This window comes from Emiliania huxleyi (assembly GCF_000372725.1).
Source record: "Emiliania huxleyi CCMP1516 unplaced genomic scaffold EMIHUscaffold_89, whole genome shotgun sequence".
Lineage (NCBI taxonomy): Eukaryota > Haptophyta > Isochrysidales > Noelaerhabdaceae > Emiliania > Emiliania huxleyi.
Genome location: NW_005195368.1, coordinates 389,272 through 413,989, shown reverse-complemented (window position 1 = coordinate 413,989; position 24,718 = coordinate 389,272). Strand labels below are relative to the sequence as shown.

At 65.2% G+C, this 24,718-nt stretch overlaps 4 protein-coding genes across 4 annotated transcripts; 2 read left to right on the top strand and 2 right to left on the bottom strand.

Moving 5' to 3' along the window:
- Nucleotides 1-864: 864 nt before the first annotated feature.
- Nucleotides 865-3,629, bottom strand: EMIHUDRAFT_107310 (hypothetical protein; the record flags this gene model as incomplete). Its single annotated transcript, XM_005758030.1, has 5 exons — nucleotides 865-948; nucleotides 1,442-2,170; nucleotides 2,242-2,313; nucleotides 2,757-2,824; nucleotides 3,170-3,629. 5 exons carry the CDS (start codon nucleotides 3,627-3,629, stop codon nucleotides 865-867), a joined length of 1,413 nt encoding a protein of 470 aa, XP_005758087.1.
- Nucleotides 3,630-6,548: 2,919 nt separating this feature from the next.
- EMIHUDRAFT_107308 (Hypothetical protein) lies at nucleotides 6,549-6,935 on the bottom strand (the record flags this gene model as incomplete). The annotated part of the gene is made up of 1 exon (XM_005758029.1): nucleotides 6,549-6,935. One exon carries the CDS (start codon nucleotides 6,933-6,935, stop codon nucleotides 6,549-6,551), a length of 387 nt encoding a protein of 128 aa, XP_005758086.1.
- A 2,013-nt stretch (nucleotides 6,936-8,948) lies between these two features.
- EMIHUDRAFT_107306 (hypothetical protein) lies at nucleotides 8,949-12,141 on the top strand (the record flags this gene model as incomplete). The annotated part of the gene is made up of 9 exons (XM_005758028.1): nucleotides 8,949-9,058; nucleotides 9,169-9,556; nucleotides 9,685-9,749; nucleotides 10,684-10,717; nucleotides 10,904-11,063; nucleotides 11,185-11,315; nucleotides 11,495-11,588; nucleotides 11,653-11,727; nucleotides 11,801-12,141. 9 exons carry the CDS (start codon nucleotides 8,949-8,951, stop codon nucleotides 12,139-12,141), a joined length of 1,398 nt encoding a protein of 465 aa, XP_005758085.1.
- Nucleotides 12,142-21,746: 9,605 nt separating this feature from the next.
- EMIHUDRAFT_359922 (hypothetical protein) lies at nucleotides 21,747-22,660 on the top strand (the record flags this gene model as incomplete). The annotated part of the gene is made up of 1 exon (XM_005758027.1): nucleotides 21,747-22,660. A coding segment is annotated over one exon (516 nt), but the record flags the coding sequence as incomplete, so codon positions are not given.
- Nucleotides 22,661-24,718: the final 2,058 nt, after the last annotated feature.

Here is a 24,718-nt window from a genome sequence, read left to right as displayed (position 1 = left end):
GAGTGGCGCCCTTTGTAGAGAGAGTCTCTCAAGGGCAGGCCGTACGGCTAAAATTAAATATTCTTAGCTTCGCCCTTGCCTCCGACGCTGGGGACAGAACCACACCAGTATCAGACCAGAGGGACTGCCCCCCTCCCCCACCTCCCACCTGCCCTGCTTACACAGGATAGCATGCCCCGAGAGCGGCGGCATTTGGCAGGGGTAACCTGGGAAGGAGGTTTGGTTGTGCTTTTTCTTTTCTGCTTTTGGGAATGTTCTCTCGGCGCCCATGGCCTTCTGAGGTTTCGTACTAATGACGTCCTTCTTGGGACTTGGGGCACTTCGGGCGTCGGTTGTGCGTATCTGTTGTGTCTAATCCCCCGGTAATGTGTTACACGGGTATCGGTCGCTGAGTGACGCTACCTCTAGACCATCATCTACTCTGCTTACTTCGGCCGTCGGCCGCTCGGTGGTCGAGTGGCTTCCGGATCGAATCGGCAGCTTTGAGTTTGACCCTTAAATAAATTTTTTTCACACCTGAGCCGGCCCAATTTTGCTCAGATGCACCTCCGAATTCGAAATCGCGTCCTCACGCTTAGCGCTTGGTGTGCGTTCGTTTTCGTCACGGGTTAGGCCGTACGGCTAAGGGCGTGTGCGCTGTGTGTAACCACCCACGCCGCCAAGTACTGGTATTGATTTTCATGATTGCTTCTGATGGGAATGCGACTGGCTAATAAAAGATCAGCCTGTCCATCGCACAGCCTTTTTCAACATGCCTCAATTTTTCCGGTGCGCGGCGCGAACTTTTTTGCGCTTGCCCTACGGCTTTACCCTTGCTAGTGCACATAGTAGTGCTGCCCTCAAACCCTTCCCACCGATACAAATTCACATGATTGCGCAATTCTCGTTCTCGTTGACGGAGGGCTGGGTCTCCGCCGGGGCGGTCCAGCCGCGTGGCGCAGGTAGCGCCTACGCAGAGGCACCCACCGACCTCAGAAGAGCTGCCCCCCCTCGCCTGGCCCGGCCGGGTGCCAGCTGCGCCGCGTGATGTGTGGTGCCGCCCGTGGGCCTCTCGTCCTGCGGCGTTCGGAACGAGTACGGGTCGTGCACCTGCGGCAACTCTCTGCGGTGAGGAGACGGGCCCCGGCGGCAGCGGGCTCGTGCAAGTCTCGCGGCGAGCACCGACGGCAGCCAAATGGCATGCTTCCGGTCCTACCGTACAGCGAGCGGCGGCGGTGAGGCGACGGCGAGAGTGCTGCTTGCCCTCGCAGCACGCGGTGCTGCGGCGGTGGAGCACGTCGCTCGCGGCGGTGTACGAGGTGCAGCCGAAGTGCAGCCGAAGTGCAGCCGAAGTGCAGCCGAGGTGCGGCCGAGGTGCAGCCGAAGTGCAGCCGAGGTGCAGCTGCCGCCCGGTCCCGATGTGTCGGGCGGCGAGAGCGCGCTCCTGGATCCGCTTGCCCACCCCGAGCACCATCGCGCGGCCGAGGAAGCTGGGCGCCTCTCCGGGCGCCTTCTGGCCGCGCTCTGCGGCAGCTGACCCAGCCCCCTCCCCGCCCTCCACCTCCGCCTCTACGTCCGGCGGCACCTCCTCCGCCCCCTCGGCCGGCGGCGGCGCCGCCTCCACCTTTGCTACCCCCTGCCGCGCCGCTGCCTCTGCTGCCTCCGCCTCCGCCGCCTCCGCCTCCGCCGCCTCTGCCGCCGCCTCGGCTTGCTCGCTGCGCCCCACCAGCGCCTGCCGCAACCGGTCCGGGATTCCGAGCGAAATCGCCTCCTCCAGCTCCCGCGCCGCCTTCGCCGCGCTCTCTCGCGCCGCGACCGCCGCCGTGCGCGCCTTTGCGGGGCCGCCCATGCCGCCGCCCCTGCCGCCGCCGCCACCGCCGTCCCCGCCGCCCCTGCCGCCGCCCCTGCCGCCGCCGCCGCCGCCCGCCGCCCCGCCCCCGGCCGCGGCGTCGGAGTAGTACCCGACGCCGCGCGCGCCGCGCTTGAAGACCCTTCCGGCGCGCGGCCCGGCAAACGCCTCCGCGGGCTCGAAGGAGGCGGCGGGGTCGTCCGTGTCGGCGGCGGCGGCGGCGGCGACGGCGGCGAGGGGCGAGTCGGCGGGCAGGTCCGGGGCGTCGGGGAGGGCGGCGCCGCTCGAGGCGGCGAGTCGCTTCGCGAGCGTCGCGGCGGCGGCGATCGACTGCTCGTAGACCTAGTACCATATCTCCAGAGTATCGAATCCAGTGTGGGTGGTGCGGTAGCGGCGATCGACTGCTCGTAGACCTGCTGCAGCGTCAGGGCGCCGTCGAGCACCTCGATGGAGTCATCCGCGGTGCGCAGCCCAATGTCGAGCGCCTGGTCCAGTACTGAGTGATGCGCGCACGCAGGGAGAGAGGGAGGGAGGAGCCGCGCAGAGGAGGGCGGGGAGGGGAGGAGGGGGAGGAGGGGGAGGAGGGAGGAATGGACGGAGCCCAAGCTCGAGGAGGAGGAGGAGATCGCACGGAGGGAGGGAGATGGGGCGAGAGCGGCGAGACGCGCCTCCATCGGCATGCGCGGTCCGTTCTTGAGGTGCAGGTACGCCTTGAGGTGTCGACCGCCGTGCTCAGCCGGGATGGCATCCGGGGCCGGCCGAGGTGCGGCCGAGGTGCGGCCGAGGTGCAGCCGAGGTGCGGCCGAGGTGGAGGGTGCGCCTTCAGGTCCGCGATGGTGTCTAGGAAGTGTCTAGGAAGTGTCTGGAAAGTGTCTAGGAAGTGTCTAGGAAGCGCCTTCAGGTCCGCGATGGTGTGCTCCGGCGTGACGAGCACGCACTGCTGCTTGTACCAGCCGGCGAGGACGACAAAGGTTGCGCCGGGCAGGATCTGGGCGCCTGCTCACAGCTAGAGGTGTGAAGAGACGCTGTTCAGACCGCCCAGTCGCCGGGCAGGATCTGCGCGCGGGACACGACGGGTGCGATCGACTCGGGCTCGTGTATGACGTGCCGCCTGCAGGCGGAAGTTTCGCGGAGGTGTCATAGAGCCGGTCTGTGGGCAGCGGGCTCGCTGCTCGTGGGCGGCGGGCGCATTGTGTGGGCTAGGTCGTCGACGACGGCCTTGCGGAGCTCGGCGAGCTTGGCCTCGTGGTCCTCCCAGTCCCACGCCTGCGGCGTCGCACCCGCGCGTCCCTCAGTAGCCGTCTCGCTCTCTCGCAGTCCGGCTGCGCCGGCGGCTGGCACGCGCCGTCATCGCGTACACCTCCTGGCGGTCGTAGAGGGCCTTGGTCAGGTCGGCGTCGTCGTCGAGCCGCTTCTTCGAGAAGAGCAGCATCGACTCGTCCTTGATGGCCAGGCCCCACTCCTCGTCCGCCGCAGCAGCCAGCCGCGCCGACGGCCGCTTCTTGCGGTAGTGGCCGATGAAGGCGTCGCGCAGCCGCCGGATCGGCACGCCGCCGTCCAGCCACTTGGCGGGCAGGGTCAGGCTGAGGACGAGGCCGTCGGCGCCGTCGTACGTGTCGGGGTCGTAGCCGCCGTATCGCAGCGTCAGCTTGACCTCACGCGTCTTGTAGACGCCCTCGTCGACCTTGACCACGGTCTTGACGATGCCCGGCTTGCAGCCGACGACCGACTCGTCCACGCCGGTGTAGGTGCTGCCCGTGCGATATGCAGGCTGCACGGGAGTGGGGCGAGGGCCGAGCATAGAGCAGGATGTTCAGGGCCACCTCCGCCGGCTGCTCTGACAAAGAAAAATAAGCCAGGATGTGCCGTTACCGACTGCACTCCAAGTGCTCCAAGTGCTCCACAGCGGAGCTGGGAAGAGGACCGCCGCAAGCGGCGTGGCGTGGAGCGGTTGAGCATCCCTCCGGGGGCCCCTCTGCGCCGGGGAGGCGTTGTTGGAGGCTAGGACCTAGGTCCTAGGACGCAAGCGTCCGTCGCCCTTTTCAAACTCGGGGCCCACTCACGCTACGCTACGCTCCGACCCGAATTTGGAGGGCCTAAAGGTTTAAGGTGTTGCTGCGCAAAAGGGGTCGGACACAGGGCGCAGCTCATGCCAAGAGGAAGAGCTAGAAGGGGAGCTAGAGAGAACGACTAACTACCCTGTCCCGTTATTGCGTACACCAACACCACAAAAGCTCTCTCTCTCCTGTCATCCTCACTCAGGCAGGGGGGTCACAACTACCGAGTCCATCGACTAGCTGCCACGTTGCCGACCGAGAGCGGATCTCCTCCTGCTCCGCAAGGAGGGTGGCCAAGGCTAAAGTCTTGCCGGAGCCGCCGGGCGCGTTGCTCGGCGGGCTCTCTTCCCGCCCCGAGTTGAACGGGCAGGGGGGCGTGGTGCGGAGCTTTGAGAGCGGGCGGTACGCGGTGGCGCTCGAGGGCGGCGGCGAGAGCGTGCGGAGGTGCGGCCGGGTAATCTGTCGCCGGCTGCGGCGAAGCGGGCGTCGAGCGGTGGCGTGGCAGTCTCCGAATGGGGTCGTGGCAGCGGTTGGGCGAGGCGACGAGGAGGCGGTGCTGGCGTGGCTCGAGGGCGGCGGGCGGGTCAACGCGACGTACGAGATAGGCGCGGTGAGCGGCCGCACGCTGCTGATGGACGCCGCCGGCTACGGCCAGGAGCTGGTGGTCGAGCTACTGCTGCGGCATGGCGCGGGGGTCAACCTGCAGGACAGCGACGGCTGGACCGCGCTGATGGCCGCCGCCTACAACGGCCGCGAGCGGGTGGTCGACCTGCTGCTGCGGCGCGGCGCGGAGCTCAACTTGCAGGACTACGACGGCTGGACCGCGCTGATGTTCGCCGCCGACCTCGGCCACAAGCGGGTGATCGACTTGCTGGTGCTGCACGGCGCCGGGCTCAACCTGCAGGACAGCAACGGTCGCACCGCGCTGATGTTCGCCGCTTACCGCAACCGTCGTGCTCGGCCTGCTGCGGGCGGGCGCAGACACGGCGGCGCGCACCCCAGACGGGCGTACGGCGCTGCAGTGGGCCAAGGAGAAGGGCCACGCCGAGTGCGAGCGCGCCCTTGAGGCGGCGGCGAGGGAGGCGGCGGCAGCCGGCGGCGCAGGCGCAGGTGGCACTTTCTCCGGCGGCGCTTCCTCGGCTGGATCGAGAGTGTCGCGAAGACGCTATCTCCAGCGGTGGCGGCGGAGCGGGCGTCGAGCGGTGTCGTGGCAGTCCCCGACGAGGTCGTGGCAGCAGCGGAGCGAGGCGACGAGGAGGCGGTGCTGGCGTGGCTCGAGGCGGGCGGGTCGACGCGACGTACGAAACAGGGGAGGTGAGCGGCCTCACGCTGCTGATAAGCGCCGCCCGCTACGGCCACGAGCGGGTGGTCGAGCTGCTGCTGCGGCACGGCGCTGATGTCAACCTGCATAGCGGCACCGGCTGGACCGCGCTGATGTGCGCCGCCTACTCGAGCAAGACGGACGGCTACGCCGTTGGCATCACCCTCCTCGTCTGCCTCACCAACCGGTCCGAGGTGCAGCTCACCGACCGGTGCGAGGAGGAGTTGGAGGAGGACTGGACCGACATCGACGCGGCGAAGCTCGCAGACGCGGCGGCGGGGTGGCCTGAAACTGCGGCGCGCGCGGTCAAGGACCTCGCGCAGGCGGGGGACGGGCAGAAGAGCCTCTGCGCCACAACAGCCTGCGCAAGCGACCCACGCTGCCCGAGGCTCTCACGACTTTGCAGGCGCTGCTCTCTGGCTCGCAGCGCGGGGCGGGAATGGAGGAGGCTGCGCTGGCACTAAGAGTCGAGGCCGCCACAGCCGCCGCCCATACCACCGGCTACGAGCCTTCGCCGCTCTCGGTGCAGGTGCGCAGCAACCATGCGCACGTCCGGCGACGCGCAGGCGCGCATCCAGGACAACATGATGCTCGCCTTCAAGACGCTGATGCCGCGCCTCGACGCCGTGTACGCCTCGCGCTCTGCGGCGGCGCCCGACGGCTTCGAGGAGCGCATCAACCTTTGGCACCGCGAGTGCGGCCTGCCGACCGAGCTGCGGAGCCAGCTGCACTCGCTGCGCATCTGGGCGAACGCGGCGCGGCACCACGACGCGGCGAGGTGGCGGAGGGACGGGCCACGCAGCGAGGAGGAGGCGTCGCGGCTCGTGGCCGCGGTGACGGAGGCGATCGGGGCGCTCGAGGGATGAAAATACGTTACGGTTGACTCTCGCACATGCGACACACTTTGAGGTACATGCTCGCGGCCGCCCATATTCGCCCCCTTTTCCGTCTTCCAAAATGCCAAACGGCACCTAAGACCTAACCAAATGCAAAAAAAAACGACCTTCTTGTCGGCGGCCCAACGAGGGACGCGTCCACTCCGGACGAGGAGATTCATTCACTGGAATGAATGACTAGACAGGGCTACCCATGTGGGGTAGTCGCACAACCGGAGCACAGAGTTAGTCAACAGCAACCCCTGAGGGTCCCCGTGCTATTCTGGGCGCGAGGCCATGGCGCACACACGGGTCTTCCTTTGCGTGGTTCCACGGAAGAGGCGGCGGGTTGGGGCGGTGCAAGCGGAAGGAGGCGGCGCGTCAAAGGCGGTCAGAGCGGTGGCTTGGCGGCGGTGGCCGTGGCAGCTGCTTCGGAGGCGGGTACGGGTCGGCAGAAGCAGGATGGCTCAGGCATGTGCCGCCTCCGCCTTGTTTCGTGACGAGAGCATGAAGGACGTCACGGTCCGGAGCAGCGAGGGCGCCTTGGCCGCCGGCTGCGGCGGAGGGGTCGGCTCCGCGGCCGCAGCGCTCACGCGGCTTGCGCGATATCTGTAGAGCACCTCGTCGCCGGTGCGCTGCCGCTGCTGCATGATCTGGTGCCCCCGCTCCTCGTCCCACGTCGCGTTCAGCTGCTCCTCGGCCACCTGCTCCTCACGCAGGCGGCCGACGGCGCGCTGGAAGATCGCGCTGACGCGGGACTTGCGCTCCGAGGCCGCGTCGATGCTGGCGCGGCTGGCGTGGCTGGCGCGGCTGGCGCGGCTGACGCGGCTGACGCGGCTGGCGCGGGCGAGCATATACACATCTGTTTTGGTCGGGAACGTGCGAGTTTGGCGGTCCGCCCTTCCTTGTTTGTCGACGTGTCCTCCTTCCGACGCACTACGTGCGTCCCCGTCTTTGAGAGCTTGAGCACTTACGTACCTTTAGCTTACTGGGAGAAAAGGGAGAGGGCGTGTGTTCTCTAGGCCCCTAGGGGCCCTACGCCTCTCTCTCTCTCTCTCTCTCTTTGTAGCCTGGCGTTTGTGCCCCGTTTGCTTTGTGCCGCGTCCCGTGCCCCCGAGTTCATTTAAATATCCTTCCGCAGCCCGTGTCGAAACTGCACCTTGGCCATTCCAACGGCCAGGCCGACTTAACCTTACTTAAGCGTTAAGGCGGGTCGTCTGCGGTCTGGGAACCTGCCCGCCACCGATGGGAGGGATGCGGTTTGGCGCCGGCAGACCGGGCGGGCCCTCTCCATCCACCCACCACCCACCCACCCACCCACCCACCGCTCGCCCAGCCAGCCAGGGGTCTACAAAGGTCAGAGCTGTCTTTCTTAACCGCTTGCGCAAGAGCCTCCGCGGCCGGCCTCATACTAGCACCCTCCCACCGCCTCGAGCCCACCGTACACCGGCCGGCTTTTGGTTGGACTATCTATGTGAGCTGTCTGTGCGTCGGTCGGTGTGTGAGTGAGCTGTAAGTACAAGGCAGACACGCAGACTGTCTTTCTTTTGTAAATCGGTTGCATGGGCTCGATCCGATTCCGCCTCAACCTCTCACAGACCAGCGCACACCCAAGGTATTTTCTTCTCAATAACAGGCTGTGAAGAGTGCGGCCAGCCGCCGCCGACGAAAACGCCCCCCCCCCCCCCCCATCTGCCTTTTTCCGCATGCCGCTGCCAATAGGCAGCCTGGTGCAGCTGCATGGCCTATCGCGCGCTGATCTGAACGGGCGCAAGGGCCGTGTGCTCTCGTGGGACGATTCCAAGGGACGGCACGGCGTGCGGCTCGATGCGTCTCCGGCACCGCTCGCGGTGAAGCCCAGCAACCTGCACCGCAGATGCGACGGCTGTGAGCAGCTCATTTGGGACTGGGAGGGACCCGCCGAGCTGGAGCAGTGCGCCGATTGCGGGTACGCGTGCTGCGAGAGCTGCTCTGTTAGCAGATGGAGAGGTGTTTGCCGCTGCGTCGGCTCCAACTTCGGTCGGTGTCCGGATGGCACACCAACGAAGAGTGACGCCCGATGTATGTGCAGTCGCTGCAAGCGGGACGTGCTACAGCCGGGCAGCAAGACGCGTGAGCGCGACCGCGAGCGCCGACGTGCGGGCTTGCTCACGTACGGTGATGACGTCGCCTTCCTGTTCCGCACCACAAGTGGCGCGAGCGTGATCCGGTTCGGAAAGACGCAGCGCATCACGTGCAAGTGCCTGGCCACACGAAAGCTTGAGCACGCTGCGTATGGCGGGATCGATGTGCGAGCGGCCGCGGCCGAGCAGGAGGTGCAGATCCTACTGCTATGGTACGGGCGGACGGCGCCGTGCTCGTACACGTTCGATGGCAGAGTTAGCCACGGGCAGGACATGCAGTACCGAGCGACTGCGATGCTCGGGTTCGTTGAGTTCGATTACGACGATGCCACCAGGCGGCTCACGCTGCCCGAGGCTCAGCTGCGCTCGCTGCGTGCGCGCGCCGTCGCCCTCGCGACTCACGCGGCTAGCGCGCCGGACGGTGTGGCTGTCGAGGGCGAGGAGCTGGAGGATGCTGGGGCTGCTGCGTGCTGAGGAGGAGGGAGGAGGAGGAGGAGGAGCGCCGTCAATCGAGTGCGTTAAAGCACAGAAGAGAAACAACCCGTCGCAAACGCACTCATTACAAGTGCATTTCTCGCATATGACGGGTGAGGCACCAAGGTCCCCTCACTCCAAAAGAATTTTACAACAAAACTCCGTCGTGTAACTCCAAAAGAAACGACGCTGCCTGCATCTCTCCAGCTGCAGCCACCATCTCGCTCCCAACCATCGGACCGTCTCTCGACGTCTCGGTCGTTGTTGTACATGGGTGGGCTCCTCTCGCGCCGCGGAGCGTCCGTACGCCTCGCTTCATGGAACGTCGCCGCAGTCAACAACAACCCATTCGAGTACTACACCACGCTCGCCGACCCTCGGTGATTTCCCGCCACCACCATCACACCGCCTCTGCCACTGCCGCCGCCTCTGCCGCCGCCGCGCCTGCTGCGCCGCCACCCTCACCACGCCGCCCTCTCGTCCGCCGCAGGTACGAGCAGCTCATGGTGGCGGTGGGCGAGCTGATCGACGCGCCAGGCGAGCGCGATGTGCCCGTTCGCTCTGTCTTCACGCAGCCCATGTTCGAGAAGCTCAAGGCCTCGATGGCGGCGCAGGGGTGGGCGGGGATCGATGCCGTCGAGGAGGTTTGGGAGAGCGACCTCGCCAGCCGGCCGATCGTGTCTGGCTTTCTCAAGGACAAGGAGATCGGCGCCAAGCGGCTGGCGTCGATGCCTGACCGCTTCACAAACACCATCAACACGGAGGACGGGCGCACCGTCTGCCGCCCCACCGTCATCAACAACTACGACGTGCCGATGCCCGACGGAGACGCGTGGTTTGCGCAGTGGCACGCCTTCTTCTTCGAGGCGCCGCTGCTCGTCAAGGCGAGAACGCCTCCGAGACGCCTCAAAGACACCCACGATATCTCTCCGCCATATCCGACACAGTTCCGACTCTGCCAAGACCTCCAGCACACCTCCGAGACGCCCGACCGCTGCTCTTCTAGGCCAAGTCGGGCGCCGCGGCGCCGCGCCTGCCGTGCGCCATGCTCTCGCCGATCAAGCGCTCCAAGTACCGCCGCCCCCTCCACACTCTGGCGCACTCCGAGAGCACTCCAGAGCGCTCTCCAGCACTCGCGAGCACTCTGGCGCACTCCGCAAGGGAGGACTGCGAACGAGACGACGTTCACGGCACGAGCTGTGAGCAGGTACCCCGCCCTCTCCGAGGCGGAAGAGGCCATCTCGCTGCCGCTGCAGCTGCTCTGCCTCGCGATCTTTGACGCGATCCTGGCCGGGCCTCTAGACACTTCCTAGACACTTCCTAGACACTTCCCTGTTCACGCGATCCTGGCCGGGCCGCTGCGTCCGCCCGCTCCACAAAGCAGAACACGTCCAGAACACGTCCACGACGCGCCCGCGAGTCGCGCCCTAGGCCGGCCTGCTCGCAACATGTCGTGGCCGTGCCATGGACGTGTCATGGATGATGTCCTGAGTCGCGCTCTAGGTCGGCCTGCTCAACCAGCTCTCTCCTGGTGCGCGGCACGAGCCTCCCGAGGGCGACTCCCAAAAGGCGAGCCGCAGGAGCGAACCCGACACGCGCCCGCTCGCTGCCTCCCGCAGGCGCGTGGCACGAGCTCAAGATGAGCATCTGCGAGGCGCTCGTCGTCTCCAAGGCGCAGCGCGCGGTTGGACACATCTCGGCGCATCTCGGAGCATCTCGTCCCATCTCGGCCCATCTCGGCGCATCTCGGCCCATCTCGGCTCCATCTTGGCTCATGGCTCATCTGCCACCTCCCAGGCGCAGCGCACGATCGACGTGCTGCAGCGGCCAGAGTGCGCGGGCTAGTCGGCAACGCGCAGTCGGTAGTCAGTACTCATGTGCGCTCCGTGGCCCCCACATCGTTATGTGTGGAAGTGCAAGATGGCTCTCATATACCGGCCGGCACCGCCCCACCCAGCAAGAAGGTGGCACGTTCTTGGACGCGAATCCTGGACGCGTGCGGCAGGTACGCCGACGTCGACCTCCTCTTCCTGCAGGAGGTGAGTGGCGCGCTCGTGACAGCGCTGCGCGCCGCGCCCGCCCTCGCCGAGCGGTTCGAGGCGCGCTTGAGTCGCGCGAGACGCTGCGAAGACGCTTCCCGGGGCGCCCCTCCGATCTGCCTCCGAGGCGCCCCCGAGAGACCGCTCCGAGACCGTCCCGAGACATCTCCGCGCTCTTTCCGTGAGGTGCTCGAGCCACGCGACTGCGACGCGGTGCGCGACCAGAACTCGCTCATCCTCGTCGCGAAGCGCCTGCTCGCCGGCCCGGCGGGCGAGGCGCTGTTAGAGGTCGAGCTGGGCGCCGAGGCGCTGAGTGGCGCGCTTGCGACGGGGCGCAGGGGCCGCGGTAGAGGGATGTGGTCGCCGGGAGCGCGACGCGGGTTGGAGAGTAGGTGCGCCGCAGCGGCGGGGGACGACCGGGGGTGGAATACTCTTGGGTCGCTGATGAGGGACGATTGAGTGGTCAGGCGCACCGGTGGCAGAGGGCGACCTCTGCGTCTTCCGCGCCAGGCTTGAGCTCGGCGGCGAAGGCGGCGCCACCGAGCTGCTCCTCGCGTCGTTCCACGGCGACACGAACGGCCTCGCGTCGACGCCGGTGGTGAGCGCGCTGCGCCAGCAGGCGCGTTTATCCTCAGACGGTTCTCAGACGGTTCTCAGACCTCCTCAGACCTCCTCGAGCGAGACATTCGGTGTTGAGATCTAATGTAGCAGTTGGCCCTGTGCTGCGGTCTCAGGCCGCAAGACGCGGGTGAAGACTCTCCTGCCATCCTCCCGCAGGCGGCGGGCCTTCCCCTCCTCGTGGGCATCGACGCGAACACCTACCTGACACGCGACCCAAAGGGCGGCAAGAAGTTCGTCGGCGACCCGCGCGGTGGCAGGGAGCACGCGGCACGCGCGAGCCCTCGTGGCCGACGCCGAGCCGCGTGCGCCTCTAGGCGACTTTGTGGCCGAGTGCGCGTCGGGTGAGGCGCCGCTCGCGCACTCGTGGCAGGGGCGAGCTCACCGGAAGGGTTCGGGCAACGGCCCTCATGCCGGGGCGATCTCCGGAGTGCCGCGGACCTCTTCTCTGTAGGCCGCCCGAAGGCTGGCAGACGACCTACAACGCGCGCACCTACCTGCAGCCGCAACTCAACAAGGCGGTGCGCTACGCCGAGCGCGCCACCTCCAGCCTCGCCGACAACAACCCGAAGGACTTCCTCCTCTACTCGGAGGGCGCGTTTGAGGGCGCGGGCGCGTGCGCGCGCGACAACACGGGGCAGGGGAGCTACGTCGAAGGCCTTCCCCGCCGTCATCGCGTCGCGAGAGCCCGACCGCCGCTCACCCCCAGGAGTGCCCCGACGCTTTCTCGAGTAGGCACGAGCATTCCGACGCTCACCTTCCCCAGCGACCACTGCATCGTGTCAACCACACTGCGGTTGCGGTGAGCCATCGCCTACCCATGGCGTTTGCCATTGGGTAGCGCTTCGCTGCCCTTGCGCTTTGTCGGCCGGCCATGTCTTGCCTGACAGATTCGCGGCCAGTTTCCCTTTAACCTTCTCTCCCGCTCTCTCGTTCTGCGCTTTCTCAGCCGGTTCGCGGCTTCGGCCTCTTCGTGCTGGATCTTCGAGTGAGGCCATCAGATCTCTCCAATGTGGCTGGCCTATGTGTGAGCTGTGTGTGCGTGGGGGGTCCGTCCGCGTCTCGCCTCTCGCGTCTGCCATATCTCTCTTTCGCGTTCCAACATCATTTTAAAATTAAATTGCTGGTAGAGGCTCAGTCTCAGCCTGCACCGCCGACGGGCGTCTTCTGGTTCTGCGCGCAAACCGCACGGACAAGCTCGCGTCACCGTCAGCCTCGACCGACGCTGAGGGTGAGGCAAAGCCCCGGCTGCGAGCCCGGGCGAGCAGCCCGGTCCGGACGGAGAAACCGCGGCCCTCTCCATGCCGGGGCGTGGCGCCGAGCGCCTTGGCCAAGAGCGCGAGCGACACCTATGGTGTCAACACCGCATCATCCATCCGCAAAGACAGGGACGGGGCAACCGAGCAGGCAACGGTGCCGTGTGATGCGGCCCGGGGAAGCAAGGGATGGCGAGGTTGTCGAAAAGGCCGCTCTGTATGAGCTCCTGCGGCGTGGTTTCGAAAAAGCGCGCGAACACGCAGCCTCCCGCTTCTGGATCGTTCTCGTGCGCCAGCACTATCGGAAGTCCTGCCTCCTTCGCCTCCTTGACCTATCAGTGAGTGCACACGTGTCAGCTCTCCCGTGTCAGCTCCACCTGAGCGGCCCGGCTTCCTCTCAGTACCGCCTCGACCTGCTCCGCCAGATAATCGTCAGACCAGGTCTCTTCGCACAGGTACAGCAACATGTGGGTCGGTCGCAGTTCGCTGGGCGGATTCCGGCTAAGCCCAGCCCGCCGCATCGATTTGAGCGATGACAGTCCCCGTGGGAGGGGCGGAGGCCGGTTCGGTGCCTCCCCCGCACTACAAACACGAAGGCCAGTGTAGGAGGTGGCGAGCTGGTTGGCCACGTCTTTTGCGCCGGGATTGGCGGGCGAGGCCCAGAGCACGACGGCTTTTGCGAATGCGAGGTTCTGGCGAGTCAACTCGCCCGGCACGGCGAGCGGGAGCGTCTTTGCCAACGCGTAGTGGGGCGTTTGCAAGAGCAGGGCCTCCGAGATCATCTTGAGCGAGACGTACTGGAACTCTACGATTCGGTGCCAGACCACCAACGGCCAGCCCACGTCAAAGATGGCCGGCTGGAGGTCTGCAGGGCTATCAGCTCGCAGCTCCTCGAGCAATCCCCCGCCCTTTCCTGGGTCTGCCTCTTGCACGAGAATGATCGGCTTCTTGAGCTGGAGCGCCGAGCGAACCTCACGCAGGCAGTTTTTCGAGCGAAAGTACCCCTTCGACAGGAAGAAGAGGATTGCTTGCGAGCGTTTGATGTATTCCTCCAGCGCCCCGATTTCCTCGAGATCATCCACATCCAAGAACACTTGGACGCCGGGGAGCAGCAACATGAGATTTTTCTTGATGACGGCGACGGCATCCTGCCCCGTGCTCCAAATGTGGCTGTTGAATAGATGCCACGTCAGGCCTTTGGCGAGGGTCAGCTCGGGGGGATGATTGGTCGAGACTAGCCGAATCGTCGGGATCTGGGCGACGCGGCGAGCCGCAGTGATGGCGCCCGTGAGAAAGAGGGCGAACGCAAGGCCGATGAGAATCGACATCGGGACGACGATCGCGTCGGAGTTAGGCCAGCCCATGATGTCGTCCGCCTTTCCAGGCGCTTCCTCGTCGATGGCGTCGAAGAGGGTGATCCAGCTCGCACCCAGGAAGACGAGAAGGAGCACGAGGTTTGTCGCTACGGCCAGGACGTCGTCTTCAATCCGCTTGTATGGCTTCGCGACTGCGAGTCCGACAGCATAGCATGAGCATACCAGTGTTGCCACCACAAGACGCAAAAAGGCGTTCTTCTCCGGGATGAGCGCGACCACGCCGGTGAGGACAATCTTGCGCAGCAACTCGAGCGCCTCCCAATAGTACCAACGGATCTCGTACTCCCTATGTAGAAAGGCGGTGGCTCGCGACAGCGCGCTTGGAGTTTTCCGGTGGAGCGGCTTGTAGATGAGGACGAGGAGCGACGTGTACACGAGCAGTGATCCGAGCGGCCAGAGAGCGATAAGCACGCCGGCGATGGCCTTGATCGAATCATGATCGCTGGTGCTGCAAACCACGCTGGCGTCTTGCTTCATGTACTTGATCAGATCTTGATCCGCGCCCTGAGACGATTTGACGTACGCCTGGCACGACCACGCGCGGAAAATGAAGCTGCTCACAGACGGCACAAAGCAAAAGATGAGGACGAGGCTTGGCGGCGTGAGGTCGAGGATGCCACGGCGCACGGCATCTCTGACTCGCGGGCGCTCCGAGGCCGCAAGCCAGCGCCTCAAGCGCATGCAGACGCCCACGAGCAGGAGCAACGCGACGAGGCCGACGGGCGAGAGGGCCAGCGCGAGGAGTCGGAGCTCGTACGGCACGCACTGCACAGGAAGGAAGAGGGCCGTCCAGTCGATCGAGATCACGTCGCTCAGTTTGTCGGTCCAGTGCGTGTACTTGTCCGGCAGCCGTGCCGAGTAGACTGTGTCGAGGACGAGACACACTTGGTAGAAGCCGAGCAGGATCTTGATCTTAGGCTGCAGGCCAATAGCGGCGCACCAAGCAACCAGGCGGTCGGAGCATCGCAGAGCAGCGCCGACGTAGCGCCGCTGCCGCCAACTCTGCATAGAGTGGGCCAAAGCCACCAAGCCGCACGCGATGGCGACGCCAAGGGCGAGAGCGATGAGGCGGCCCACTGCGACCGCACGATCGAGGCACTCCTCGCACTCTTTTCCATCGACAAGGTGGTGGTTGGAGGTGTTACAGAGCTGGCACTCGGGGCCGGCGAATCCATCTTCACAATACCCATCTCCGCCCGTTCCGGCCTCGTCCCCACCAGCGCAGCGCTTCCTGCCGGATGAGTCGCCGCCCCCGAAACTGCGGCACTTGTAGAGTATGGTGCTGCTGCGGCTCGCGCGCCAGTAGCCACGTGGGACCCTGAGGGTTTCGAGCGTGGTGCCGGCGCCGCACTCCCCGTCTGTTGGGCAGCTGTTGCAGTGCTCGGTGGGTGCCTCGAAGATTTCGGCCGGGTCAGCGCTCCGGTCCTGCAGGTAGTAGCCGGCCTTGCAGACGGAGCAGGTGGTGCTGCCCTCGCTGCTAAGCAGCGGGTGGGGGCACGGCTTGCATTCGCTCTTGGGCGAGGGCGCGTACGCCTCGGCTCCGCACAGCTCGCAGCTCCTGCTCGAGTTTGCACCCAGATTCGGGCTCGAGGTACCGAGGGGGCAAGCAACGCAGGAGGCAGGTGAGCTTGAGCCACGATGCTCGTTGAAAGAGCCAGCAGGGCACGCCTTCCAGATTGTGCTCGTGGCGGCGCCAGCCTCGTCGCAGTAGCCACCCGCCGGACATAACTCACAACTCGTTGCGCCATCCTCAAGCGAGAAGGTGCCGGCTGGGCACGGCTCGCACTCTGTTGAGCCCTCTGCCTGTTGGAACGTGCCGGGGGCGCACATCATGCAGTCGGACTCACTTGCAGCCCGCCTGTTTGGCATGCGAGTGCCGGCAGGGCAACTTTGAGGCACGACGGTTCCCTCCGGACAGAAGTGGCCTGGCCAGCAGGGGCCGGTGCAGCTGGACGTGAAATGGTCGGACACATTCCCGTAGTGGCCCTCGGAACAAAGCTCTGTGCAACGAGTCATGTCGCCGAAGAACTGCCCGACATTCGGCATCCAGGAGCCGAGCGGGCAATCCCACGTTAGAGGCGAGGCGGCGAGGATTGTGACATTGCCTAGCGCGGTGTTGCCGAGGAAGGTCGTGTTGCTGAGGGTCGAGTCGGAGACAGCGACGCTGGAGGTGAAGTAGATTGCAGCTGCTATTGCTGCAACGTTGTCGACAAAGCGCGAGTCGGTGAGGACCAGGCGCTCGATCTGATCGGTGTACAGACTGGATTGATGAGCCGTGCAGCCGATAAAACTGGCGCCCTCTGCCGAGACGGTGTCGACGTCGTACGCGTGAATAGCGCCGCCAAAAGCTTCAGCCTCGCACTGGAAGAAGGTAGTAGCAGAAATCGAGAGGTCGCGGCTGCTCGTCACGTCCATAGCGCCACCCTGCACGAGGGCAGCGGCGAAAACGAAGCGTGTGCAAGCGTCCCTCCCCATGCGCACATTCAACCTACCCGGGTGGAGGAGGGGATTGTGGGCGAGGCGCACCGAGTTAGCCTTGCACCGAGTGAAAGTTGCACCAACAACCGAGAGGTCTCTGCTGTCTGTTACGTAAACAGCGCCGCCGACCTGACGTGCAGCAGCGGGTGTTAGGGAGCGAGAGCGTCGGATGAGACCATGCGATGGGCGTGCAGCGCCGCGCCCCGTTGTCAGCTTCGCAGCCCGTAAATGAAACGTCCCTCATCGATATGTTGCCGGCGCCATAAGCAAAAATTGCGCCTCCATGGTAACGACTTCTTCCGTCCACGAAGTGCAGCGCCTCCAGATCGAGGACGCAGCCGCCCATGATGCGAAACATGTTGGAGTGCTTCTCGCCGTCGAGCGTCGCGCCCTCCCTGCTGCTCCGGACCGAGACGCGGATGTTGCTGTCGCAGGTGATCGGTTTGTGAAAGCGGTAGCGGGTGCCTGGCACGAGGTAGACTCGTGCGTGGCCACCCGCTGCGGTTCTGTTGATCTCTTTCTGAATGTCTTCCGGCAAGAAGGCCAGGACCTCGCCGGCGAGGAATGGCAGCAACGGCGACGGCGGTGGCGTTGGTGGTGACGGCGGCGGCGGCGGCGACGACGGAGGCAGGGGTGGCGACGACGGCGGCGGCGGCGAAGTCGGAGGCGTTGGTGGAGACGATGGCGGAGACGGCAGAGACGGCGGAGCCGGGGATGGGTGAGCCAGTGTCAGGACATTGTCTGTCCAGGCACTGTCGCAGTAGGCCCGCCAGGTTTCCGCGCCTAGCGGCGGCGAGGAGGAGTCGTCAGAGTCGATGCGGGCGTAGTAGCTACAACCTCCATCGCCATCGAGGTCGTTGGAGGCGGTAGTGTTCGGGCATCGATCATCCACGATCCAGCGGGCTGAGGAACTGTCGCCGTCACAGTCGGGATCCCAGTAAACGCAGCCTGCAGCAGCCAGGCCCCCCCTTTCGATCGCCGAAGGAGTCGGTAGCCGCGTGCCGCGGTAGAACGGCGATCCCAAGGCGGTGTAGCCAGCAGCGACATACTCGACGTGGTCGAGGACGCCGCTTAGAGCACTACAGCCCCCGGTGATCACGAACGGCGGCGGGAGTGGTGGAGGCGGCGAAGCTGGTGGAGACGGCGATAACGGCGACGGCGACGGAAGCACTGGTGGAGACGGCCGCGATGGCGGCAGGGGTGGAGACGGTGGCAGTTGCGGAGGCGAGCACCTTCCGCAGGTGGACAGGCAGTTTGCCTGCTGGCCGTGATCATCGTACTCAGTGCAGCCGGGATCGTTGTCTGCGTACCAGTCACAGCCATCGCCCCAATCATCCGACCAAGACGGGCTGTCGGCGCATGCGAACGCGGGCGGTGACAGCGGAGAGGACGATGGCACACGCGGCGGGAGTGGTGGAGGCGGCGAAGCTGGTGGAGACGGCGATAACGGCGACGGCGACGGAAGCACTGGTGGAGACGGCCGCGATGGCGGCAGGGGTGGAGACGGTGGCAGTTGCGGAGGCGAGCACCTTCCGCAGGTGGACAGGCAGTTTGCCTGCTGGCCGTGATCATCGTACTCAGTGCAGCCGGGATCGTTGTCTGCGTACCAGTCACAGCCATCGCCCCAATCATCCGACCAAGACTGGCTGTCGGCGCATGCGAACGCGGGCGGTGACAGCGGAGAGGACGATGGCACACCCTGAGCAAAGGTGTTCCAAGAGCTGACAGCGAGAGCCATCGAGCGGAGCTGCGGCCGTAACCGCGAGCGGCGCAAGCCAACTTCGTGACAGCGGCGGGCGGTTCAGCGGCGGGCGCTTTCACGGACCTTCAGAGCTATTATCACAAAGCGCTGCGCGCTAGTCTGCAGCAACTGGTTTCCTGTATGAGCAAAACAAAAGAAAGTGTCGGCGCCTACCCTTGGGCGTCTGCCTTCGACGTCTTGCCTCTTCCTACTCTTCGCAGTCTGCCAGTCTCTCGACCTCCATGCCACCTCGCTATCTTCACACACTCTCTCTCCTCCGTGAAAAAAGAGAAAGAAAGAATGATCGCCTGCTCGTTCTCAGGGTGGCATATTCCTGTTCACACCCACACACGGGGTAATCACCTCCCGCTCCCCCATGAATGTGAATCGCCGAACTTGAACGGCGGGCGCTTGACGAACCAGGGGGGAACGGGCGTGGCAACCATAACCACGTCGGGCGTGGTTGTGGCAACTCATGATCGAACCAGCGACTCATAGAGTCGAACCACGACTCATAGAGTCGAACGTAACCACGGCGGACGTGGTAGTGGCAACCACGGCGGACGTGGTTGTGGTCGGTCATGATAAAACCGGAAAGGAATAACAAAAGCCACCCCCACGACTGAAAAGTCTTAAAACCCCTAAACGGCTGTGGTTCCCATATGGGAACTTCGCCAATTCTGTGAAAGAGAAAGCTGATGCGGCTGGTCGCAGCGACGGCCGATCCAGCAGTCGTCTGCGACATGGCAGTGGCCCCGAGTCATGTGCAGCTGGTCCCGAGCGGCTCAGGTCCCAGATCGAATCTCGGACCCACAGATTCTAGATTCCTTTAGATTCCCTGGATTCCCGCAACAACGATCTCTTAGCGGCGGCAAACAGAGGCGCAACTCTGCCAGCAGCGAGGAGGCTCCTGCTGCTCAGCTACCGAGGCCTGGTGGCGTCGGCTGCTGCGTGGAGAAGACATCAGCACTGTCCGACCTCAAAACATGCACAACAAGCGGGATTTGTGACTCTGTCCTCGATTCTTCAGTCGCTCTGCCGGACGCGCTCGCTTTGTCGCGAGGGTCACCAGTGCAAGCCGTGTGGACGCCCAGAATAGCCTCCCCTGGCTTAGCTAGAGTGAGAGATATTGTGCACGTGGTCAGCCTCTACAATATATACACTGACACTTTACCTCCCAGAGCTCGTCTCGGTCCGCCACGGCCATCCTCAGCCTCCGGAGGGCCCCCGGCCGCGGCGCGGTGCGGCGGCGTCACAAATCCGACGTCAGTTCACCGGGACGCGATCGGGCGATCTGAAGTCCAACTAGGCGTATGGATTGTCCGCCCAGGGCTATCACCTGGACCCCTCAATGGACGCCTGCGGTGCCGCCCCCACGAGGTGTTGTTCACACCTGTCCAACCATTCGTGCAGCAGGAACGCGCTGTGTGTGGCTGGCAGCAAACTCAAATGACGACGGGTTGCAGCCTCGTAGCTCAACGGCAACATTGTGCATGAGGAAGGCTGATAGAAGTATCACCAGCCACACAACCAACAGCTTCTGGAGAGTATGCGGAGCGCAAGCAGCCGGTGATCAAAGGCGTGTTGCTGTCGGTGGCAGATTGCCAGAGGGACGCCGGCGCCTCGGTGCGTGGCTTCGTCACAATTTTCCACCGCTCAACTTGGAGGCAGTGTGTCTAGTAGCGTGCTACACCTATGACGGCGGACCTCACTGGGGCGCCGACGTGCGACGACCGTCTGGGATCGAAAGACGAAACCGCGTCCCAGGAGCTCGTGCAGAGCGCGCTCCGGAGCTCGGTGGCGGGAAATTTGAAGGGAACGTGGTGGCTTCCCACCGCCTCTGTATGTGCCCAATAAAGTGCTAACACGACCCTCGGGCAGCAGGGGGTATGTGGCGAGCGCACGGAGGCACAGTTAGGCCGCCGTGATATCGCCCTTCCGGGCACCCCGTTTCGGTAGCCGTTTAGGGGTTAATGGACCTGTCCTAGACTCTGTGGCTGAAGTAGCGTGTGCGTCGAAGCCACAAGAGGGCTGGCGTCGTCCGGAGTTCCTTGAGAGGGGGGGTTGGCGTATTTTAGTTTCCTTGAACGGTTGATGAGACTGTGAAACGATCGCCGCAAGGGGCGTGAACGCACAAGTGCGTAATGACCGCAAGTGGTCGTGAACACCCCAAGGGGTGTGAAAGTAAATACTCCACTTATTTACAGATACCATACCAGCAAAGTACCCGAATCCAACTGCACGTGCCCAAGCGCACACCGGCCGGAGCGCCACCGGGGGGTGCCGCCCTCCCGTTCATGAGCCCAACAACACGAACGCTATCCATCACCACCGGCCCCCATCCCCGTGGTCGGCCTCGCTCGCCGCGCCAAGCCGCGGTCCGGTCGTCCGCCCGGCGGCCAAGCCCAAGCGCCAAGGGCGGGGAGGGGGCCACCCGCGCTCGCGCAGAGCGCGACAGAATTCTTCTCTTCTGGCGGCATGAGCGGCGCCACCTCGCCAAGGGCAATTTCACCTTGCTGCGGGGTGAGCCCAACCCGACTCGCCGACCTGGCTCGGGGCGACCTGGCCTGGCTGCGCGCCGTCCTCTCTGGGCGGCGGACGCGCGGCACGTCGCTCGCGGCCCAGCTCGACGCGCGGCTCGACACTTTGAAGCAGGACACGCTGCTGACCTGGGCCGCGCGTCACGGGCAGGCCGAGGCGGTGCGGCTGCTGCTCGAAGGCGGCGCGAGCGTCGGGGCGACGACTGGCGGCGGCGCCACCGCGATGTTCATCGCGTGCCAGGAGGGCCACCTCGAGTGCGTGCGGCTGCTCCATGAGGCCAGCGCGGCAGTCAACCATGCGGCGGTTGGCGAGCTGGACGTTGCGTGCGAGAAGGGCCACCTCGACGTCGCTCGGCTGCTTCTCGAGGCCGGCGCGGCGCTCAACCAAGCCATGGAGTACGGCGTCACGCCGCTGTGCAGGGCGTGCCGGGAAGGCCACCTCGAGATCGCCCGGCTGCTCCTTGAGGCCGGCGCGGCGGTCAACCAAGCCAAGGATGACGGCGCCACGCCGCTGTTCATCGCGTGCTACAAGGGCCACCTCGAGGTCTCCCGGCTGCTCCTAGAGGCCAGCGCGGCAGTCAACCAAGCGGAGGTTGGCGGCTTCTCGCCGCTGTACGTTGCGTGCGAGAGGGGCCACCTCGAGATCGCCCGGCTGCTCCTCGAGGCCAGCGCGGCGGTCAACCAAGCCAGGGAGAACGGCGCCACTCCGCTATTTGTCGCGTGCCGGAAGGGCCACCTCGAGATCGCCCGGCTGCTCCTCGAGGCCAGCGCGGCGGTCAACCAAGCTGCTGACGGAGGCTTCTCGCCGCTGTACGTTGCGTGCGATAAGGGCCATCTCGAGATCGCCCGGCTGCTCCTCGAGGCTGGCGCGGCGATGAACCGAGCCAAAGATGACGGCGCCACGCCGCTGTACATGGCGTGCCGGAAGGGCCGCCTCGAGATCGCCCGGCTGCTTCTCGAAGCTGGCGCGGCGGTCAACCAAGCCAAGGATGGCGCCACGCCGCTGTATGCCTCGTGCAAGAAGGGCCACCTCGACATCGCCCGGCTGCTTCTCGAGGCCGGCGCAGCGGTCGACCAAGCCAAGCAGAATGGTGCCACGCCGCTGCGCATCGCGTGTCACCAGGGCCACCTCGAGGTCGCCAAGCTCCTCTCCTCCTATGGCGCCTCCCGCGCCGCAACGCCCTTTGGCACGCCCGAGGAGGCTGCAACCCGCCGCGGCCACGCCGACCTCGCCGCTTGGCTGGTCGCCAGCCGCGGCTGGACGCCGCTCGCGCACCTTGAGACCCTCACCGCCGCCCGCGCCACCTCCCTCCTGCGCAGCGGCGCAAGCCTGCACGAGGGCGAGCCGACGCCGCTGCGGCGCGCCGCGGGCGGCGAGGGCGAGGCGGCGGCGCTGATCCGGCGGGCGGCGGCGCCGTGGTCGCCGGCAAGCCACTCCCTCTTCCCCGCGGCGGCGCGCGCGCGGGCGGCGCTCCTCGTCCTCTCGCTCTACGAGATCCACGAGCGGTACCACCTCGACTCGGCAGGATCCACGAACGGCATCGCGGCGCTCGACTTTGGCCACTGCGTCTTGGGCTTCGCGATCGCTCGCGAGACGGAGTAGGGGAGTTGCAGTTGGTTCGCGCCCTCACGCTCACGGCACTGTCTTTGAGTTTGCGCGCCTCGTGCTGCTGCACGCGGTGGCGAGCGAGGGAGAAGAGTGGAGTGCGTGAGGACGCACGACGGGACGTACACTACCGCGCGGCTCCGTCGAGCTCGAGCTGCTGGCGCTGCTGCTTGTGCTGACGGCGAGGGCGGGCGGGGACGTGTGCGGGGGGACGCATCACTCACAAAAGCAGCACATGGACACTGGGACATGTTGTGCATGTGGATGTCATATGTTATGTGACATTCTTGTCATGTGCATGTGCATGCGTGTATCCTAACAGTACCACAACACACGCACGCGGCAGCGCCTGCTACACGGTATACCACGGAAATTTTGGTGAGACGTCTCTGTCTCACGGGTGTTTCGTCCCTGTCTCACTTGCATGATTTTTTCCGTCTCTCTGCGTCTCTCCAAGCGTCTCTCTGCTGTCACAGTGCTGAGTGTCAGTGTCGCCGGTGCATCTCAGATGCGTCTCAGATGCGTCTCACATTCGTCTCTTTCGGCCGCGTATCACTCAGTCTCACGGCTGGGCTGAGACGTCACAATTCCTGAGCGAAGTGAGTCGTCTCACTTCCGTCTGAGACAGTGCTGAGCCACAATGAGACGTGGCGCAGGGCGGGGTTTGCGACGCCACAAGCCGCTGCTTGACTGAGTCGTCTCAGGTCCGTAGAGACCATGCTGAGCCAACCTGAGACGTAATTGTGAGACAGTGGCGATTGGGGAGACTCAACTCAGGCTGTTTCTGAGGTGCGGCCTGTGGCGGGTCTCGGTGAGTGTAGACGAACCCCAAGCATAATCGCGCTCTCTGGCTCAAACGGCGCGTAGCCGCCGGTTGCTCTATCGCGCTCTCAGACGCAAACGGCGGGCGTAGCCGGTTGCTCTCGCGGGCAGGGCGGTTCGGGTTAGTGGGTTAGTGCCCAGCACTACGCTCTCGCCCTCTGTTCGTCGCGGCTACGCCCTCGGTTTGATCTGAGTACTTTGCACCGACCGCTCCGAGGTGAGGCGTGTCGGACGATCCCAACTAATCGCGCTCATATCGCGCTCCCTGGCCCAAACGGCGCGTAGCCGGTTGCTCTCGTGGGCAGGGCGGTTTGGGCTAGTGCCCAGCACTACGCTCTCGCCCTCTGTTCGTCGCGTTCTTCACGCCGCCGCCCACGCCACCGCCCACGCGCCGGCGGCGGCGGCGCCGTCATCCACGCCGCCGCCCGCGCCGTTGCATCTGCCGCCGCCCCCGCCGCCGCCCCCGCCGCCGCCGCCGCCACTGCCGCCCTCGCCGCCCTCGCCCACCCCATTGCGCCACGCTGCTTCCCTCGCCACGTCGTTGCCCACGCCGCCGCCCCCTCAGCCCTTACAGCCGTCGCCGGGCGTTACCCACGCCGCCGCCCCACTCACCGCCACCGCCCTTGCCGTTGCCACACCTGGCCCACATACCGCCGGCGCCCTTGATTAGGCACCGCCGCCACCCTCGCCACCGTTGCCCACAACCGGTCCCACGCCACCGCCCACGCGCCACGCCGCCGCCGACACCGCCGCCGGCGCCGCCTGTGCCAACGCCACCGCTGCCCTCCCCACACGAGCACCCACCTCGCCGGCTCGCCGCCACGACCCATGCTGTCGCCGCCCTCACCCCTCTGCCGACCGCGCTACAACTGGCTAGCAAAGACGACGCAGCCTATAGTCTCGACTCTCCCGCCAATGTCTCACGATTGCGTCTCAGGTTGGCTCATGGCATGGTAAGATGTGGTATCTGACAACGGCAGCGGCTTGTGGCGTCTCACACCCGTTCTGCGCCGTGTCTCATCACGCCGTGGCTCAGCACAGTCTCAGAAGCAAGTGAGACGAGTCGCGCTCCTTGGCGCAGCAACTATTCCGTTGTGAGACCGAGTGAGACGAGGATTGCCGCTTGTTCACCGTGAGACGAGTGTGAGACGCTCTGAGATGAAATGACGAGACGTAGTAGAGACGACAGTGTCACACCGCAGAGGTGAACATTTGTCTCACTGGTGTCTCAAACACGTCTCTGAAGGTGACTGTGCCGTGTGTGTGACATCCTTGAGACAAAGTGAGACTGTTGCTGTGACCAGGCTGAGACAACGCAGAGATCGGTGAGAGTCCGTGAGACATTACTGAGACGCATTTGTGGCACAGCGTTGAGACAGGGACGAAACACCCGTGAGACAGAGACGTCTCACCTGTTCGCCTGTATACCACCGCCTCAGACAGCTTGTGGCAGTTCCAGTTGTGCCGCGATCCCCATACTACTTACTAGTCCCCATGACGGTAAACATACACCTTATACGCGGCTCTCTACGCGGGGGTTCGCTTGCGCCATACCCGATACGCG